The sequence below is a fragment of the Bison bison genome, unplaced genomic scaffold (genome assembly GCF_000754665.1).
Source record: "Bison bison bison isolate TAMUID 2011002044 unplaced genomic scaffold, Bison_UMD1.0 scf7180017864203, whole genome shotgun sequence".
Classification (NCBI taxonomy): Eukaryota; Metazoa; Chordata; class Mammalia; order Artiodactyla; family Bovidae; genus Bison; species Bison bison.
In genome coordinates this window covers 1,067,388-1,087,073 of record NW_011494775.1, presented here as the reverse complement: position 1 = coordinate 1,087,073, position 19,686 = coordinate 1,067,388, and the positions used below count along the sequence as shown (strand labels likewise).

The 19,686-nt window shown below is 36.4% G+C and overlaps 1 protein-coding gene across 4 annotated transcripts in view; it reads left to right on the top strand.

Moving 5' to 3' along the window:
• Positions 1–19,686, top strand: part of PKD2L2 (polycystic kidney disease 2-like 2) — a 45,555-nt gene that overhangs the window by 2,108 nt on the left and 23,761 nt on the right. For 2 of the 4 annotated variants that reach the window (XM_010844457.1, XM_010844454.1), the window contains exons 3-6: positions 2,657–2,790; positions 3,336–3,592; positions 7,616–7,837; positions 10,527–10,755. In XM_010844457.1, the coding sequence (XP_010842759.1) occupies positions 2,657–2,790; positions 3,336–3,592; positions 7,616–7,837; positions 10,527–10,755 (842 nt within the window). Of the gene's footprint in view, positions 1–2,656; positions 2,791–3,335; positions 3,593–7,615; positions 7,838–10,526; positions 10,760–11,032; positions 11,037–19,686 lie in introns of all 4 variants that reach the window. The other 2 variants (XM_010844456.1, XM_010844455.1) reach the window with 2 other exon arrangements.

Sequence of the window (19,686 nt, the reverse complement as noted above, 5' to 3'; positions counted from 1 at the left end):
AGCTTTTCATGTGTTTGTTAGCCATCTGTATGTCTTCTTTGGAGAAATGTCTATTTAGTTCTTTGGCCCATTTTTTGATTGGGTCATTTATTTTTCTGGAATTGAGCTGTAGGAGTTGTTTGTATATTTTTGAGATTAGTTGTTTGTCTGTTGCTTCATTTGCTATTATTTTCTCCCATTCTGAAGGCTGTCTTTTCACCTTGCTTATAGTTTCCTTTGTTGTGCAGAAGCTTTTAAGTTTAATTAGGCCCCATTTGTTTATTTTTGCTTTTATTTCCAATATTCTGGGAGGTGGGTCATAGAGGATCCTGCTGTGATGTATGTCGGAGAGTGTTTTGCCTATGTTCTCCTCTAGGAGTTTTATAGTTTCTGTTTTTATGTTTAGATCTTTAATCCATTTTGAGTTTATTTTTGTGTATGGTGTTAGAAAGTGCTGTAGTTTCATTCTTTTACAAGTGGTTGACCAGTTTTCCCAGCACCACTTGTTAAAGAGATTGTCTTTTGTCCATTGTATATTCTTGCCTCCTTTGTCAAAGATAAGGTGTCCATATGTGCATGGATTTATCTCTGGGCTTTCTATTTTGTTCCATTGATCTATATTTCTGTCTTTGTGCCAGTACCATACTGTCTTGATGACTGTGGCTTTGTAGTAGAGCCTGAAGTCAGGCAGGTTGATTCCTCCAGTTCCATTCTTCTTTCTCAAGATAGCTTTGCCTATTCGAGGTTTTTTGTATTTCCATACAAATTGTGAAATTATTTGTTCTAGCTCTGTGAAGAATACTGTTGGTAGCTTGATAGGGATTGCATTGAATCTATAAATTGCTTTGGGTAGTATACTCATTTTCACTATACTGATTCTTTCGATCCATGAACATGGTATATTTCTCCATCTATTAGTGCCCTCTTTGATTTCTTTCACCAGTGTTTTATAGTTTTCTATATATAGGCCTTTAGTTTCTTTAGGTAGATATATTCCTAAGTATTTTATTCTTTTTGTTGCAATGGTGAATGGAATTGTTTCCTTAATTTCTCTATTTTCTCATTATTAATGTATAGGAATGCAAGGGATTTCTGACACATTTTAAACACTTTAAATTCATTTAGATCAACACTATGTCCATATTTCTTAAGGGGCACAAGTTTAAGTCACAGATGTAATAAAAAGCTTTCGTACTCAACTTTGGTTGAGTCAATTACTCCTATTGGCAGTTCTATCTTGAATATAATTATTCCCTTGAGTTGCCAATTCTTGATTTCTTTTAGAGCCATACAGATACATCAGCTTCACCCTAGTCAGACTACAAATGGGTCAGACAACAAATAAGGCCTAAGAAGTTAGTCTTGATGTCTACTTTGATCTTTTCCCTAGCATGTTACACAGTTAATAGTAAAATATGCTAGTTCTGAGTTACAGGAGATAGAAATCAGTGCAAATCTTTAGGGAGGACCAGGAAAACACCTCAACCTACATTCCTCCTATCTGTGAGTTAATAGCATGATCAGTATTAAAGAGCATTTTGTCTTTATAGGACCCAGTATACAGTAGATGTAAGCTGGACTTATGTTGGTATGGCAGTTATTGGGCTGGCAAAAAAGTTCATTCAGGTTTTTCTGTAAGATGATATGGAAAAACCCATACAAACTTTTTGGCCAAGCCGGTATTTATCAGTTAACTAATTAATTGGTATGTGGGAGTGAGCTTGAGTCAGATATTGATTAAAAAACAGCTTTAACCATCTCATAAGTTATCTTAGATTAGTTTTTAAATGCTTATTACAGAACATTTGGGGAGTGGAAAATATTTAAAATCACTCAATCACATTATTCAGGGATTTAAAAAGAAAACACCTTTTTATAATTAGGAAGAATGGGAAACAAATCTCCAACAGAGGATTTTTTAAATATTTTGGTGTATATAATGACATAATGTGCAACATTAAAGAATGGCACGGGTTCATGTTTGCCATGGAATAATGTTGGAAGATGTATTATTACTAAAAATAAAGGTCTTCTAGCAAAAAAAAAGACATATTTAGTCTATATCCTGATCTAATAGTCCATGGGATGGCAAAGAGTTGGACACAACTGAGTGACTAACACTTTCACTGATCTAAAACCTACCCACCTACCCTAGAAAGAGTGAGAAAGAATACTAGTTAATGTTCTTTTCAATCTTATCGTGTGCCAAAACATAGTTTTAAGTGTTCCACATGAACTATCTCACTTCTCAAAATGTTAGAAATATCCCTATGGTGGGACTCAAACCATTCTGTTTGATTTTAAAGTTCATATCCTTAACTACTCACTATATTGTGTTGCATACTCCCAGTGTTGGAAAAAAAGCCAATTTGCATGATAGTATGTAAAATGTAGTCTCAGTTTTGTAAAACTAAAGTTGTCTTCTCTATACTGTGTATGCATTTAGAAAAATCTGAAGAATATATGCCAAACCTAACTCTTAAGTAGTGGGTTAAAGGAAAGTTCTTCCTGTTTTGTATTTTTATATTTTAGTTTTTTTATTATTGCTTTTATAGTTAGCAAAATAAAATTGAATTTTCAAAACAAAATTAGGAACAAATTACAAGTACATTTTTATCCTGATAAAAACTTGAGTTCTTTTAACATAAATTTTAAAATAAAAAATTCTTTTCCTTAGTGACTTTTGGGATGGTAAACCCACATATGTATTACTTAAACAAAGTTATGTCATCTCTATTTTTGGACACATCTGTAGCTGGTGAAGAAAGAACCAACTTTAAGTCTATTCGCAGCATAACTGACTTTTGGAAGGTAAGGTGTGATTGGATGAAATAGTTTTAGGTATTGCATAAAAAAGCCTTTGGCACACATCATAGGGACTTTGATATTTATTGACGGAATGAATAAAAATAAATGTCACTTCTTCAAACTATTATAATCAACCCGTGTTTATTGAGAACCTGTGTTCTCAGTGTGATATAGTTCTTACAACTTTAAAATTGTATATGGTGAAAATCATTGTTAATAATTCCTTGAATTGCCAATAAATTCTTTGCCCATGTTGTGGCAAAGGGTTTTCAGTATACCCCTCAGAGAAGAAAGGTTATAGAAATGAGTTAATACTTGTTAAGTGCTTAGAACAGTACATAGAAAGTACTCAGTAAATGTTAACCATCTTCATTATAATCAACATCATCTACCATTACCATTATTAATGGTGGCTTGGCTAATAATTTTCATACTTGCCCTCAAAATCACTGATTTTTATATTCTTATGGATAACATTATGAATGTAGATTCTGTTCACAGTTGATATGAAAATATTTTTCCCATAACATGTATTTTTCTATATGAAGTTTATGGAAGGACCCCTTTTGGATGGTCTGTACTGGGACTCATGGTACAATAATGAGAATCTGTATGATTTAAAGAACAGCAGTCGCATCTACTATGAGAACATACTTTTAGGACTCCCCAGAGTCCGTCAACTAAAAGTCCGCAATGGCACATGCAAGGTCCATTCATTCTTTCGGTCTTTGATGGATGAATGTTATGACAAATACACTTCTAAAAATGAAGATACGGCTGATTTTGGCCTTAAACAGCATACTGAGTAAGTAGTGTAAAATTACACATAACTTTCGTAGCACTTAGCATTGTATCTTCAAACAACTGTGAAAATATATTTATTTTCTAAATGATACCAAGAGAGATGGCAGGTAAGGAAACTCTTTCAATAATAGTATCAAAGGAAGACTCAGAGATGCAGTGTTGAGAAAAGGAAGAGTAAACCTGTTAATTTTTTGTTTACCATAGGATACAAAGTGGGTTTTTCCCCCGTAGCTGTGGTAGATGAAGTGTTCACTTCAGTTCAGTCGCTCAGTCATGTCCGACTCTTTGCAACCCCATGAACCGCAGCATTCCAGGCCTCCCTGTTCATCACCAACTCCGGAGTCCACCCAAACCATGTCCATCGAGTCGGTGATGCCATCCAACCATCTCATCCTCTGTCGTCCCCTTCTCCTCCTGCCCTGAATCTTTCCCAGCATCAGGGTCTTTTCCAGTGAGTCAGCTCTTCACATCAGGTGGCCAAAGTACTGGAGTTTCAGCTTCAACATCAGTCCTTCCAATGAACACTCAGGACTGATCTCCTTTAGGATGGACTGGTTGGATCTCCTTGCAGTCCACGGGACTCTCAAGAGTCTTCTCCAACACCACAGTTCAAAAGCATCAATTCTTTGGCGCTCAGCTTTCTTCACAGTCCAACTCTCACATCCATACATGACCACTGGAAAAACCATAGCCTTGACTAGATGGACCTTTTGTTGGCAAAGTAACGTCTCTGCTTTTTAATATGCTATCTAGGTTGGTCATAACTTTCCTTCTAAGGAGTAAGCCTCTTTTAATTTCATGGCTGCAATCACCATCTGCAGTGATTTTGGAGCCCAGAAAAATAAAGTGACACTGTTTTCACTGTTTCCCCATCTATTTCCCATGAAGTGATGGGACCGGATGCCATGATCTTAGTTTTCTGAATGTTGAGCTTTAAGCAAACTTTTTCACTCTCCTCTTTCACTTTCATCAAGAGGCTTTTTAGTTCCTCTTCACTTTCTGCCATAAGGGTGGTGTCATCTGCATATCTGAGATTATAGATATTTCTCCCGGCAATCTTGATTCCAGCTTGTGCATCCTCCAGTCCAGCGTTTCTCATGATGTACTCTGCATATAAGTTAAATAAGCAGGGTGACAATATACAGCTTTGAGGTACTCCTTTTCCTGTTTGGAACCAGTCTGTTGTTCCATGTCCAGTTCTAACTGTTGCTTCCTGACCTGCATACAGGTTTCTCAAGAGGCAGGTCAGGTAGTCTGTTATTCCCATCTCTTTCAGAATTGTCCACAGTTTATTGTGATCCACACAGTCAAAGGCTTTGGCATAGTCAATAAAGCAGAAATAGATGTTTTTCTGGAACTCATATTGAACACAAGGCAAAGTGCCCATTTTTGCTTTTATAATACTCAATCAGCTTCTCTGGCTCTGGCAAGATGCTCTCATACACATCCCAAATGCTTTTTGGGATTCCTAGGGAGTGTCTCTGAAGTACTCTGCTGCTTTCTCACTCTCTGGCTTACTTCAGTGATATCTTGTATTGTTGCCAGTAGGGCTTCCCTGGTAGCTCAGCTGGTAAAGAATCCCCCTGCAGTGCAGCAGACCCTGGTTCAATTCCTGGGTCAGGCAGATCTACTGGAGAAGGGATAGGCTACGCACTCCAGTTTTCTTGGGCTCCCCTAATGGCTCAGCTGGTAAAGAATCCACCTGCAATGCAGGATACCCGGTTCAATCCCTGGGTTGGGAAGATCCCCTGGAGGAGGGCATGGCAACCCACTCCAGTACTTTTCCCATGGATAGAGGAGCCTGACAGGCTACAGTCCATGACATTGCAAAGAATCGGACAGAACTGAGCAACTCAGCACAGCACAGCATCTTGAAAATGGGCAGTTAGGTTTACAGACACTGCATCGGATGATCCCTGCCAAAGATATTTTGGCCATTGTTCTCCAAAGTGGCTGTGGTTAGTACTAGTAGACTCACGTCTACACTTTATATTGAAAATGCCACTGCCAATGCCACTGACACTACCTACCCTTAACATGGAAGGTGCTGGTATCATTGCATTTAAGGTCATATGAAATCATAAAGGCAAAGTATCTTTTTTAGAATTTGATATTTATCAAAGTGATGTAAACATTTACAAAGGTCCACACTTTCCTGCTTATAATTTCCATTCCACAAGCAACTGCTTTTAGTTGTTTCTTCTTATATATACTTCATATTTCTAAATAGTATGCATATGCTACTGTAGTATGTAGTATGCATATAGTTTTGTATATACATACTATATGTATACTATTTTATACATATATAAAACTATATGCATACTATATGTAGTATGCATAGAGTTTTGTATATCTATCGTCTGTGTCACAGAAAATGTGTGTCATATATCCTTCTTATACCACTCCCTCCTCCAACCAACTTCCTATTCCTCTTAGCCTATGGTTATACCATAATTTTTGTTAATCATTAGTCAATATTTATTTTATATTTATATAAATATAAATACAGTAACTACATTTCCCTTCTTGAGTAGCTTCCCCAGTATCCCTAGGACTGATCATTGCTTTGTGGATTTGTTAACTTATTTTCTCTTTGTACGAGTTTTGGGTGTTCTTGAGGGCCACAATGTGCTTGTATAATTCTCTTGTTTTGTATGTAAGTTCTTAAGTATGGTGACACATTCTCTTAAATATTATACTGCTATAATAGTACTACACACTATTTCCCTTTCAATAAAAAATGAGATAAGTCAATTATTTAATTACACATTTTAATTTGGTCTCAAGACTAATCTGTTAGGTATTCTAACATTCCAAATTATAACAACTACAAATAATTTACATTCCAAAATTAACATGGATTTAGACTTTTAATATGTGTCATTTCCTAACAACCAAAATACGAATCAATTTCTTTCTAAAATGTAACATTCATTAATTAAAACCAGTATTAAAAATTGGAAGTAGGAGAGGGTTAGCATAACAAACATTCTTGTTTCATTTTAACAATCATGTGGAAAACGTGCAAACATACAACTACGGAATTTTCATTAAATAGTATTTTTTCTTAGTGTAATCATTTTTATCTTCTCTGGTGAAAGCAAACATGGTATTACTAATAGGAAAACAAGTTTAAGCAGAGCATCTTTGGATAATTGTTCAAATCTTTTTGGGGAGACTAAATAGGAACTGAAATGAAGAATCAAAGCTTAATTTTTTGATATCCCATCACTAAGTTCGCTGGGCTTCCTGAACTGCTCAGGGGGTAAAGAATCTGCCTGCAATGTAGGAAACACAGGAGACACAGGTTCAATCCCTGAGACAGGAAGATAACCCTGGAGGAGGAAATGGCAACCCAATCCAGTATTCTTGCCTAGAGAATCTCATGGACAGAGGAGCCTGACGGGCTATAGTCCAAAGGGTCACAGAGTTGGACACAACTGAACACACATAGCACACACACACAACTAAGTTAAAAGTAGAAAGAATGGAAACAAAATTTACTTATATAGATTGTACTTTGTGTACTTTCATTAAAATAAGATACCTATATAGCAACACAGACATTGTAATAAAGTTTTTATTTATTGGACATTTGTAAATGGTATAAGATTGTTAGAAGACAAACTGTAAAGCATCTTTTTCCCCACACTGAGACAGACATTTCTGAATTAAAACCCTGGATATTCTTGTCCTCCTCAAAGACTGAAGACAACAAGGACATGTTAACAAAAAAAATTCATCATCGTATTATAGATTTCAAGTTCCCTGAGGCAACGGATTAAAATGTTTTTTTCTCATAGCACTTGTATTGTCCACAATAAGCACTAAAAAATGAAAACATATGCAACCTTAATTCTTTTAGCTTAATCCTTAACTCACCACCTTGCTTCAAAATTACTGTAATGCTTATGAACTTAGTACTACTTTTTTTAAACTACTTTTGAACCAAAAGTTAACTTAAAATCTTATTCTCGGACAAGCTTTCTCATCTCTCCATTATTCTTTTTATGTCTAACAGATGGAAGTACTCTTCTCCTCGTACGAACTCCCCTTGGCACTGGGGATTTGTTGGTGTTTACCAAAATGGGGGGTATATTTTCACTTTATCAAAATCAAAATCTGAAACCCTAAACAAGTTCATTAACCTCCGAATGAACAGCTGGATCACAAGAGGGACTAGAGTTATTTTTATTGATTTTTCAGTATACAATGCTAATGTAAATCTATTCTGCATTATCAGGTGAGTGACTCAAGACCTCTTAGTATATTGAATTTAAAAGGCATCCAGAGCCCTCATTAGAGTTTCCAGTTTGTGCATGTTTGTACTGAGATTAAAATCATAAGTTCCAATATAAATATAATGTAGTTCCTCCAATAATGATGAAGAAAAAGCAATATCATATTCATTGTTTTACTCTTTCAGGATATATTGCAGAACATGAAGAATTACATACAGTAGGTTAGTTTTATATTACTTAAGAATATATAGCCTTATTTCTTGTCATTCTGCAGCTGAACAAATCTAAGATTTAGCCCTAACGATTTCTTCCTTTAAATCAGATCATTCAAATCTGTTGATTTCCTTTCACAATGAGCTTCTTTATTAAGTTATTAATTTTTGTCTCAAGAATGAACAATTTAAGATTCAAACAATATATAACAGCAGCCAACATCCTAGACATGATTATAGCCGACAGTGATTTGCAAATGGCCCCAATTCTTCACATCTTTGCCATGTAAACTTGTAGTACCCTGTCACCCAGGGCAGGGTGAAATACCCCAGAACTAGATACTAGACTCAACCATGTGACTTTCTTTGGTCAATGGAATGTCAGCATATATGACAAAAGCAAGGGCTTCCCAGGTGGCACTAGTGGTAAAGAACCCGCCTGCCAATGCAGGAGATATAAGAGACATGGGCTTGATCCCTGGGTCGGGAAGATCTGCTGGAGGAAGGCATAGCAACCCAGTCCAGTATCCTTGCCTGGAGAATCCCATGGACAGAGGAACCTGGCAGGCTACAGTCCATACGGTCGCAAAGAGTTTGATACAACTGAAGTGATTTAGCATGCACACACACATGATACAAGCAGAAATCTGAAAGGGGTTTGTACATTAAAACTTGCTCTCTTGCACTCCTGCTATTGCATGAGAATAACATGCCAGGGCTAACCCGTTGGACCCAAGAAAAGAATGAGAGACATCCCCTCTCACGAGGAGGAGGAGGAAACAGCCGAAGAGAAAAAAATTATTTCTGTAGGTCTGATTATCTTAGATAATCCGCCTAACCCGGACCATACTATTTGGCTTAGGCCTGAGGACTGGCAAAGCAAATACCATTACTGTGATTGAATCTGCCTGGGGACTGAATTGGCTTCTAAGCCATCTGGGAATGGGTGAATGCCTGATACAATTAAGGTTCTGTTAGAAAGGAGGAATAGGATAATGATAATAAGGAATAAGATAATGAAGTCAGTAAGCCACTTTTTTCTCTTGAGTTTTACATTTTTCTTCTGAATGGAATATGGAATCAGCCTTTACTCTGACTGGGGAACTTGGCCCTTGTGCAACAGTGATGGTGAAAGATGGTCACAGCCTTTAAAATGTATAAAATGAAAGCAAATGAATTACTGTCAGCAGCATGTTATAGTATTTTCTTTCAGGGAATCACCTTCTTACCAACAGTATTCACCTTTCCCGATAGTCCTGGTAGGGATAAAGTAAAGAATACAAATCACTCCAATGTCCTAAATAAGAATAGAAACAATGGGGTAATTGGCTTACAGTCATACGAAGAACTCCTTGTAATACTACATTAAGTCCATATTTTCTGTCTCTAGGTTTCATGCTTTTTATTTATCTTTTAAAATGTTTTTTAGAAATTTCAGCAGATTTTGAAACTTTTAACTGGTAGTATAATCAATAGTTGTATGGGAGCATATTGCTTACACTATGACCTTATCCACTTATTTTCCTTTTGTACACATATCTGGCAAACTAAATGCTCATCATTTTTTGCTTTTTGTTTACTAGTCTACACTTCAGGTCAAAATACTAAGTTTCTTTCACTTCACTCACTTGCTCAAATTTGTACACTGACTATATGCAAGGTGAAAAAAATTCCTGTTTTCTATTTGTTAACTGGATGTTTTGTTCTTGATTTTGGTGAGGTATTTTTGGGGTTGAGGGGGGCAGCACCTTATTCCTGTACCAATAAGATTTGCTAACACCTTCAGGTAGGAATAATTACATTATGAATTTGTGATAGAGATCCCGGGTTCCTTGAATTACTGCCAATTCTTAATTACCTGCAGTTATGGAAAAAACTAGGAATACAGGGAATTACCTAAAAATCTTTTTATATTTGGCACTGAAGTAATTTTTATACTTCTACTTGCATATAGATCTTTGCATCCAAAATCCAGTGCCTAAAGTTAAACAGAAAACATTGGCTTTAGTATAGTATGTTATCTTGAGATTTAGAAGCAAGAAGTATCTCTGATAAGCTAAAGGGGGAGAGTGTATTTCCCTCCTCTTAAATATTTGGGGAGCCCTGAATAATAACAGTAACTAACAGTACAGCATGTTCTTGAACATCACCCCTCATTCTGTGGGGATAAATTAGCAGCCCAGTTATGAATGAGCAATCAAAACATAGAGTAAATGAATGTAACGTCACATCTTTCTTTCTTTCTCATTTACATTGGTCTTTGACCACTGTAAATTTTCAGAACACCAAAAAAAAAAGTGGAGCATTAAAAAAGAAGTAAATCCACAAGAATTTTTTGAGCCTGTTACCCTGAGAAAACATATTTTGTACAAAATAACTATTAAAGTATACAACATCACTGACTGGAAATTTCAATCGAGTTAGGTACTGAAATATAAATTCTTGAAATGCAGTTACTTTCACAAACCTCATTTTACAGATTGGTGGCAGAATTCCCTGCAACTGGAGGAATACTTACTTCATGGCAGTTTTACTCTGTGAAGCTCCTCAGATACGTTAGCTTCTATGATTATTTTATTGCTTCCTGTGAAATCATATTTTGTATTTTTATTATTGTCTTCACAATACAAGAAATCAAAAAACTGAAAGAATTTAAATTTGCCTATTTCAAAAGTATTTGGAACTGGCTAGAATTATTACTTTTGGTGGTAAGTATATTTTCACAGATATGGTTGATAGAAATCACATCTGAACTCACAAATGAGGGAGCTGTAAAAAAAAAAAAAAAAGTAGAATTTTCTATTCATCTAGGATTTATTCTAAAAGCTGTAAGTATCAACCATAAAATGAACTGTCAAAGTAGATATTAATGGTGTGCCTCCAAAAGGTAGAAGTCTTTTTTTTCTCTGATTTGGTCCTTGTGAGGACTAGCATAAACCTAGAGGAATAGGTGATTTCATAGGTATTATGATTTAATTGGCACAGTTAAGTCTCCCTATTCCCACCCAAAAATATGTATTCCTTACAGGAATGTGTTGAAAATAAAGATTATTTGGGGGAAAGGTCCTTCAAAATGTATTCTTCTACATTGCCTAAATCTGCTATCCTGAATTTTTAAACAGGTAAAAGACAAGCCTAGGCAGAATACTGAAGGTGGGGATAAGGTTTGAGAAGCCAGAAGGGGTAGCTTGTAGGTGCAGAGGTGCCACCAGGATTGGGGGAATAGTCCTTGAAAGAAGCTCCAAAGACTGCCAGTTCTTATAACTAGAAAATACTAAAATAAACGTAGAGGGCAGAGTGAGACAAACTGTAAGATTTTGGTTTTAGGAACAATGAGCAAATATTCGGGCTTATACAATCTGATCTTTCACTCTTATTGGCCCTTAGTTATAGCCAATTGAGTGTGTGTGTCTGTGTATTTGTGTATATATATTATATATAAATATATATGTATATATTTCAGCCTGACAGTGACAAGACAGGTCCAGGTCACCTGTTCCCAATGGCAGAACTTCACAAACTTGCCAGGCCTTCTACCTGGTGTGTGTGTGTGTGTATACATATATATAAAATCTGTTTCCCAAAACCAAATTGAAAGTTTTTCTGGTACCCCCCCCAATAATGCTTAACATAGGGCATAAGCATTAAATGTTTAACTGAGTATTTTAGGGAAAAGAAGTCAAAGGAAATTTTTCATAATAGTTATAACAGTCATATAGCTTTATAATAATAATAGATAAATAATAGACAAAAGATAATCTGGTCCTAAAATCCTCTCCTAAAAGAACTGTTAGACACAGCCGCCAGCCCAGAGCTGGATCACGTAAGTGCAGTTGCACACCCCCTGCTCCAGAATCCTCCAGAGTCAGGTGGCGTGTGCTGCATGGGGTATTTGTAAACTCTGGGATAAAGCCAGGAAGAAAGAATTGGATCGCGATGTCCCAGCATGGCCCTTCACTATTCAGCCCCAACACACACCTGTTTACCTGGAATGCATCTGGAAAGAGCTGCAACCAAATCTGCCTTCCTCCAGTCCCACTTGGTGGTTTCCAACCGCCCAGACCTGCCGTAAACCACTGAATCCCAAATGATGACAGCATTCTTCCATGTTCCATTATTTCAGAACTAGTTTGGAGAAATCAAGCCCTGAGCCTTTGGAGTGGGAGCACTGACTCCAAGATCCTAGACTACCAGAGAACTAACCCTAGGAAGTATCAAATAGTGAGAAGTCACACAAAGGAAACCACTTGAATACAAGACCCAGCATCCTCCAACCATAGCACCCCGTGCAGGACGCCTCATCTAAACAACAAACAAAACAAAAATACAAACTTAATCACCAGCAGACAAGATTACCAACTCACTCAGCCTTGCCCATCAGAGAAAAAACAAACAAAAAAACCCAGCACAAATCTCACCCTATATGAAGCTTACACAAACCACTGGACCACCCTTGGGAGGGCACAAACCAAAAGGAAGAAAGAATTCAACCTTGAAGCCTGGGAAAAGGAGACCTCAAATACAGTAAGTTTAAAAAAAAATTAATAATAATAGTGAAAAGGCAGAGAAATACTACACAAAAGAAGGGACAAACTAGAAACACAGAAGTCCAAATACATGAAGATGAAATAGGCAAACTACTTGAAAAAGAATTCAGAATAATAATGATAATAAAGATGATCAAAAACCTTGAAAACAAAATGAAGAAAATGCAAGAATCAATTAACAAAGATGTAGAAGAATTAAAGAATAAACATACAGAGACAACGCAATTACTGAAATTAAAAATACTCTAGAAGGAATCAATAGCAGAGTATCTGAAGCAGAATAATGAATCAGTGAGCTGAAGATAAAATGGTGGAAATAACTTCTGAAGAGCAGAATAAAGTAAAAAGAATGAAAAGAACTGAGAATAGTCTCAGAGACTTCTGGGACAATACCAAATGCACCAACATTCAAATTATAGGGGTCCCAGAAGAAGAAGAGAAAAAGAAAGGGTATGAGAAAATTTTTGAAGAAATTATATAGTTGAAAATTTCCCCAACATGGAAAAGGAAATAATCAAGTCCAAGAGGCACAAAGAGTCCCATACAGGATAAACACAAGGAGAAACAAGCCAAGACACATACTAATCAAACTAACAAAGACTAAACACACAAAGAATATTAAAAGCAGCAAGAGAAAAGCAACAAGTAACATACAAGGGAAACCCCATTCGCTTAACAGAAACCCTATACACTTTCAGCAGAAACTCTGCAGGCCCGAAGGGAAAGGCAGGATATATTTAAAGTACTGAAAGAGAAAAATCTACGACCAAGATTACTATACCTGGCAAGGATCTCATTCAAAAATTGTTGGAGAAATAAAAAGCTTTTCAAACAAGCAAAAGTTAAGAGAATTCAGTACCACCAAACCAGCTTTACAACAAATATTAAAGGGACTTATATACTCAAGAAATACAAGAGAAGGAAAAAGATCTACAAAATCAACCCCAAACAATTAAGACAATGGCAGTAGGAACGTATATATCAATAATTTCTTTAAATGTAAATGGACTAAATGCTCTAACCAAAATACAGATACTGGCTGAATGGATACAAAAACAAGACCCATATACATGCTGTCTACAAGAAATCCACTTCAGACCTAAAGACACATATAGACTGAAAGTGAGAGGATGGAAAAATATAGTCCATGCAAATGGGAAGCAAAAGAAAGCTGGAGTAGCAATCCTCGTATCAGACAAAATAGACCTTAAAATAAAGATTACAAGAGATAAGGAAGGACACTACATAATGATCAAGGGATCAATCCAAGAGGAAGACATAACTGTAAATATCTATGCACTCAACATAGGAGCACCTCAATACATAAGACAATCACTAACAGACATAAAAGGAGAAACTGACAGTAACACAATAATAGTAGGAGACTCTGAACACCCCACTCACACCAATGGACATATCATCAAAACAGAAAATTAATAAGGAAAGACAAGTCTTAAATGATACATTAGAGGAGATGGATCTCATTGACATCTTCAGGACATTCCATCCAAAAGCAGAAGAATACACTTTCTTCTCAAGTGCACATGGAACACTCTCCAGGATAGATCACATCTTGAGTCACAAATCAAACCTCAGTAAATTTAAGAAAATTGAAATCGTATCAAGCATCTTCTCTGACCACAGTGCTATGAGATTAGATATCAATTACAAGAAAAAAACTGTAAGAAACACAAACCCATGGAGATTAAAACATGTTTCTAAATAACCAACAGGTTACTGAAGAAGTCAAAAGGGAAGTTAAAAAAATTCTAGAAACAAATGACAATGAAAACATGACAACTCAAAACCTACGGGATGTAGCAAAAGCAGTTCTAAGAGGGAAGTTTATAGCAATACAATCCTACCTCAAAAAATAAGAAAAACATTGAAAAGACAACCTAACTTTACACTTAAAACAACTGGAAAAACAACAACAACAACAAAATCAGTAGAAGGAAATAAATCATAAAGATCTGAGCAGAAGTAAATGAAAAAGAAGTGAAAGAAACAATAGTAGAGTTTAATAAAACTAAAAGCTGGTTCTTTGAGAAGAGAAACAAAATTGACAAACCTTTAGCCAGATTCATCAAGAACAAAAGAGAAAAGAATCAAATCAACAAAATTAGAAATGAAAAAGGAGAAATTACAACAGACAATGCAGAAATACAAAAGATTATAAGAGACTATTGTGAACAACTATATGGCAATAAAATGGATAATCTGGAAGAAATGGGCAGATTCTTAGAAAAGTTCAATCTTCCAAGACTGAACCAGGAAGAAATAGAGGTTATGAACAACCCAATTACAAGCACTGAAATTGAAGCTATAATCAAAAATTTCCCAGAAAACAAAAGCCTAGGACCAGATGGCTTCAGAGGAGAATTCTATCAAATATTTAAAGAAGAGCTAATGCCTAGCCTTCTAAAACTCCTTCAAAAAATTGCAGAGGAAGGAACACTTCCAAACTCATTCTACGAGGCCACCATCACCCTGATACCAAAACCAGACAAAGACAACACAAAAAAAGGAAACTACAGGCAAATATCACTGATGAATATAAATGCAGATATCCTCAAGAAAATTTTAGCAAACAGAATTAAGCAACACATCAAACAGCTGATACACCATGATCAAGTTAAGTTTATTCCAGGGATGCAAGGATTCTTCAATATATGCAAATCAATCAATGTGATATACCATATTAATAAACTGAAAGATTAAAAAACATATGATAATCTCAAAAGATGCAGAATAAACCTTTGACAAAATTCATCACCCATTTATGATTAAAACTCTTCAAATAATGGGCATAGAAGGAACCTACCTCAACATACTAAAGGCCATATATATGATAAGCCTACAGCAAACATTATTCTCAATGATGAAAAACTGAAATCATTCCCCCTAAGATCAGGAACAACACAGGGTGTCCACTTTCACCACTGCTATTCAACATAGTTCTGGAAGTCCTAGCTACAGCAATCAGAGAAGAAAAAGAAATAAAAGGGATCCAGATCAGAAAAGAAGAAGTAAAGCTCTCACTGTTTGCAGATGACATGATACTGCACATAGAAAACCCTAAAGATAGGATCAGAAAATTACTAGAACTAGTTAGTGAATTTAGCAAAGTTGCAGGATATAAAATCAATACACAGAAATCACTTGCATTTCTATATACCAACAATGAAAAATCATAAAGAGAAATTAAGGAATCAATCCCATTCACCACTGCAACAAAAAGAATTAAATATCTACAAATAAACTTATCTAAGGAGACAAAAGAACTGTACACAGAAAATTATAAGACACTAATGAAAGAAATCAAAGATGACATAAACAGATGGAGAGATATTCCATGTTCCTGGGTAGGAAAAATCAATGCTGTGAAAATGACTATACTACCAAATCCAAACTACAGATTCAATGTGATCCCTATCAATTTACCAACATTTTTCACAGAACTAGAACAAAAACTTTTATATGGAAACACAAAAGACCCCAAATAGCCAAAGCAGTCTTGAAAAAGAAGAATGGAGCTAGAGGAATCAACATTCCTGACCTCAGATTATACTACAAAACTACAGTCATCAAGACAGTATAGTACTGGCATAAAAACAGAAATATAGACCAATGGAACAAGATAGAAAGCCCATAAATAAACCCATGCTCCTATGGGTACCTTAGTTTTGAGAAAGGAGGCAAGAATATACAATGGGGCAAAGACAGCCTCTTCAATAAATGGTGCTGGGAAAACTGGACAGCTACATGTAAAAGAATGAAATTAGAACACTTCCTCACACCATATACAAAGATAAACTCAAAATGGATTAAAGACCTAAGTGTAAGACTAGAAACTATAAAACTCTTAGAGGAAAACATAGGCAGAACAGTCAAAGACATAAATCAAAGCAAGCTCCTCTATGATCCACCTCCTAGAGTAATGGAAATAAAAACAAAAGTAAACAAGTGGGATCTGATTAAACGTAAAGGCTTTTACCCAGCAAAGGAAACTATAAGCAAGGTGAAAAGACAACCCTCAAAATGGGAGAAAATAATAGCAAATGAAACAACTGAAAAAGGATTAATTTCCAAAATACACAAGCAGCTCATACAACACAATGCCAGAAGAACAACCCACCCAATCAAAAAGTGGGAGAAAGACGTAAATAGACATTTCTCCAAAGAAGACATACGGATGACTAACAAATACATGAAAAGATACTCAACATCGCTCATTATTAGAGAAATGCAAATCAAAACTACAATGAGATATCACCTCACACCGGTCAGAATGGCCATCATCAAAAAGTCTACAAACAATAAATGCTGGAGAGGGTGTGGAGAAAAGGGAACACTCTTGCACTGTTGGTGGGAATGTAAACTGATACAGCCACTATGGAAGACGGTATGGAGATTCCTTAAAAAGCTAGGAATAAAACCACCATATGACCCAGCAATCCCACTCCTAGGCATATACCCTGAGGAAACCAAAACTGAAAAAGAAACATGTGTCCGATTGTTAATTGCAGCACTATTTACAATAGTTAGAACATGGAAGCAACCTAGATGTCCATCGACAGATGAATGGATGGAGAAGTTTTGGTACAAATACACAATAGAATCTTACTTAGCCATAAAAAGGAATGCATTTGAGTCAGTTCTAATGAGGTGAATGAACCAAGAACCTATTATACAGAGTGAAGTAGTCAGAAAGGGAAAGATAAATATTGTATTCTAATGCATATATACAGAATCTAGAAAATGGTACTGAAGAATTTATTTACAGGGCAGAAGTGGAGAAAAAGACATAGAGAATAGATTTATAGACATGGGGAGAGGGGAGGAGAGGGTGAGATGTATGGAGAGAGTAATATGGAAACTTACATTACCATATGTAAATTAAATAGCCAACAAGAATTTGCTATATGGCTAGGGAAACTCAAACAGGGGCTCTGTATTAACCTAGAGGGGTGAGATGGGGAAGGAGGTGGGAGGGAGTTTCAAAAGGGTGGGAATATATGTATACCACTGGAGAAGGGAATGGCAAACCACTTCAGTATTCCTGCCGTGAGAACCCCATGAACAGTATGAAAAGGCAAAAAGATAGGACACTGAAAGATGAACCCCCCAGGTCAGCAGGTGCTCAATATGCTACTGGAGATCAGTGGAGAAATAACTCCACAAAGAATGAGACGGAGCCAAAGCAGAAACAACACGCAGCTGTGGATGTGACTAGTGATGGAAGTAAAGTTCAATGCTGTAAAGAGCAATATTGCATAGGAACCTGGAATGTTAGGTTCATGAATCAAGGCAAATTGGAAGTGGTCAAACAGGACATGGTAAGAGTGAACATCGACATTTTAGGAATCAGTGAAGTAAAATGGACTGGAATGGGTAAATTCAACTCAGATGACCATTATATCTACTATTATGGGCAAGAATCCCTTAGAAGAAATGGAGTAGCCATCATAGTCAACAAAAGAGTCTGAAATGCAGTACTTGGATGCAATCTCAAAAACAACAGAATGATCTCTGTTTGTTTCCAAGGCAAACCATTCAATATCACAGTAATCCAAGTCTATGCCCTGCCCAGAAGTGCTGAAGAAGCTGAAGCTGAACGGTTCTATGAAGACCTACAAGACCTTCTAGAACTAACACCCAAAAAAGATGTCCTTTTCATTATAGGGGACTGGAATGCAAAAGTAGGAAGTCAAGAGATACCTGGAGTAAAAGGCAAATTTGGCCTTGGGAGTACAGAATGAAGTAGGGCAAAGGCTAATAGAACTTTGCCAAGAGAACACACTGGTCATAGCAAACACCCTCTTCCAACAACACAAGAGAGGACTCTACACAGGGACATCACCAGATGGTCAACACCAAAATCAGATTGATTATATTCTTTGCAGCCAAAGATGGAGAAGCTCTATACAGTCAGCAAAAACAAGACTGGGAGCTGACTGTGGCTCAGATCATGAACTCTTTATTGCCAAATTCAGACTGAAATTGAAGAAAGTAGGGAAAACAACTAGACCATTCAGGTATGACCTAAATCAAATCCTTATGATTATATAGCAGAAGTGAGAAATAGATTCAAGGGATTAGATCTGACAGAGTGCCTGAAGAACTATGGATGGAGGCTCGTGATATACAGGAGACAGGGATCAAGACTATCCCCAAGAAAACGAAATGCAAAAAGGCAAAATGGCTGTCTGAGGAGGTCTTATTTATATAGCTGTGAAAAGAAGAGAAGTGAAAGGCAAAGGAGAAAAGGAAATCTATATTCATTTGAATGCAAAGTTCCAAAGAATAGAAAGGAGAAATAAGAAAGCTTTCCTCAGTGATCAATGAAAAGAAATAGAGGAAAACAATTGAATGGGAAAGATTAGAGATCTCTTCAAGAAAATTAGAGATACCAAGGGAACATTTCATGCAAAGATGGGCACAATAAAGGACAGAAATGGTACAGACCTAACAGAAGCAGAAGATATTAACAAGAGATGGCAAGAATACACAGAACTACACAAAAAAGATGTTCACGACCCAGATAATCACAATGGTGTGGTCACTCACCTAGAGCCAGACATCCTGGAATGCGAAGTCAAGTGATCTTTAGGAAGCATCACTACGAACAAAGCTAGTGGAGGTGATGGATTTCCAGTTGAGCTATTTCAAATCCTAAAAGATGATGCTATAAAAGTGCTGCACTCAATATGCCAGCAAATTTGGAAAACTCAGCAGTGGCCACAGGACTGGAAAAGGTCAGTTTTCATTCCAATCCCAAAGAAAGGCGATGCCAAAGAATGCTCAAACTGTGCACAATTGCACCCATCTCACACACAAGCAAAATAATGCTCAAAATCCTCCAAGCCAGGCCTCAATAGTACATGAACCGTGAACTTCCAGATGGTCAACCTGGATTTTAAAAAGGCAGAGGAAACAGAGATCAAATTGCCAACATCTGTTGGATCATGGAAAAAGCAAAGTAGTTCCTGAAAAACATTTACTTCTGCTTTATTGACTACACCAAAGCCTTTGACTGTGTGGATCACAACAAACTGTGGGAAATTCTTCAAGAGATGGGAATATCAGACC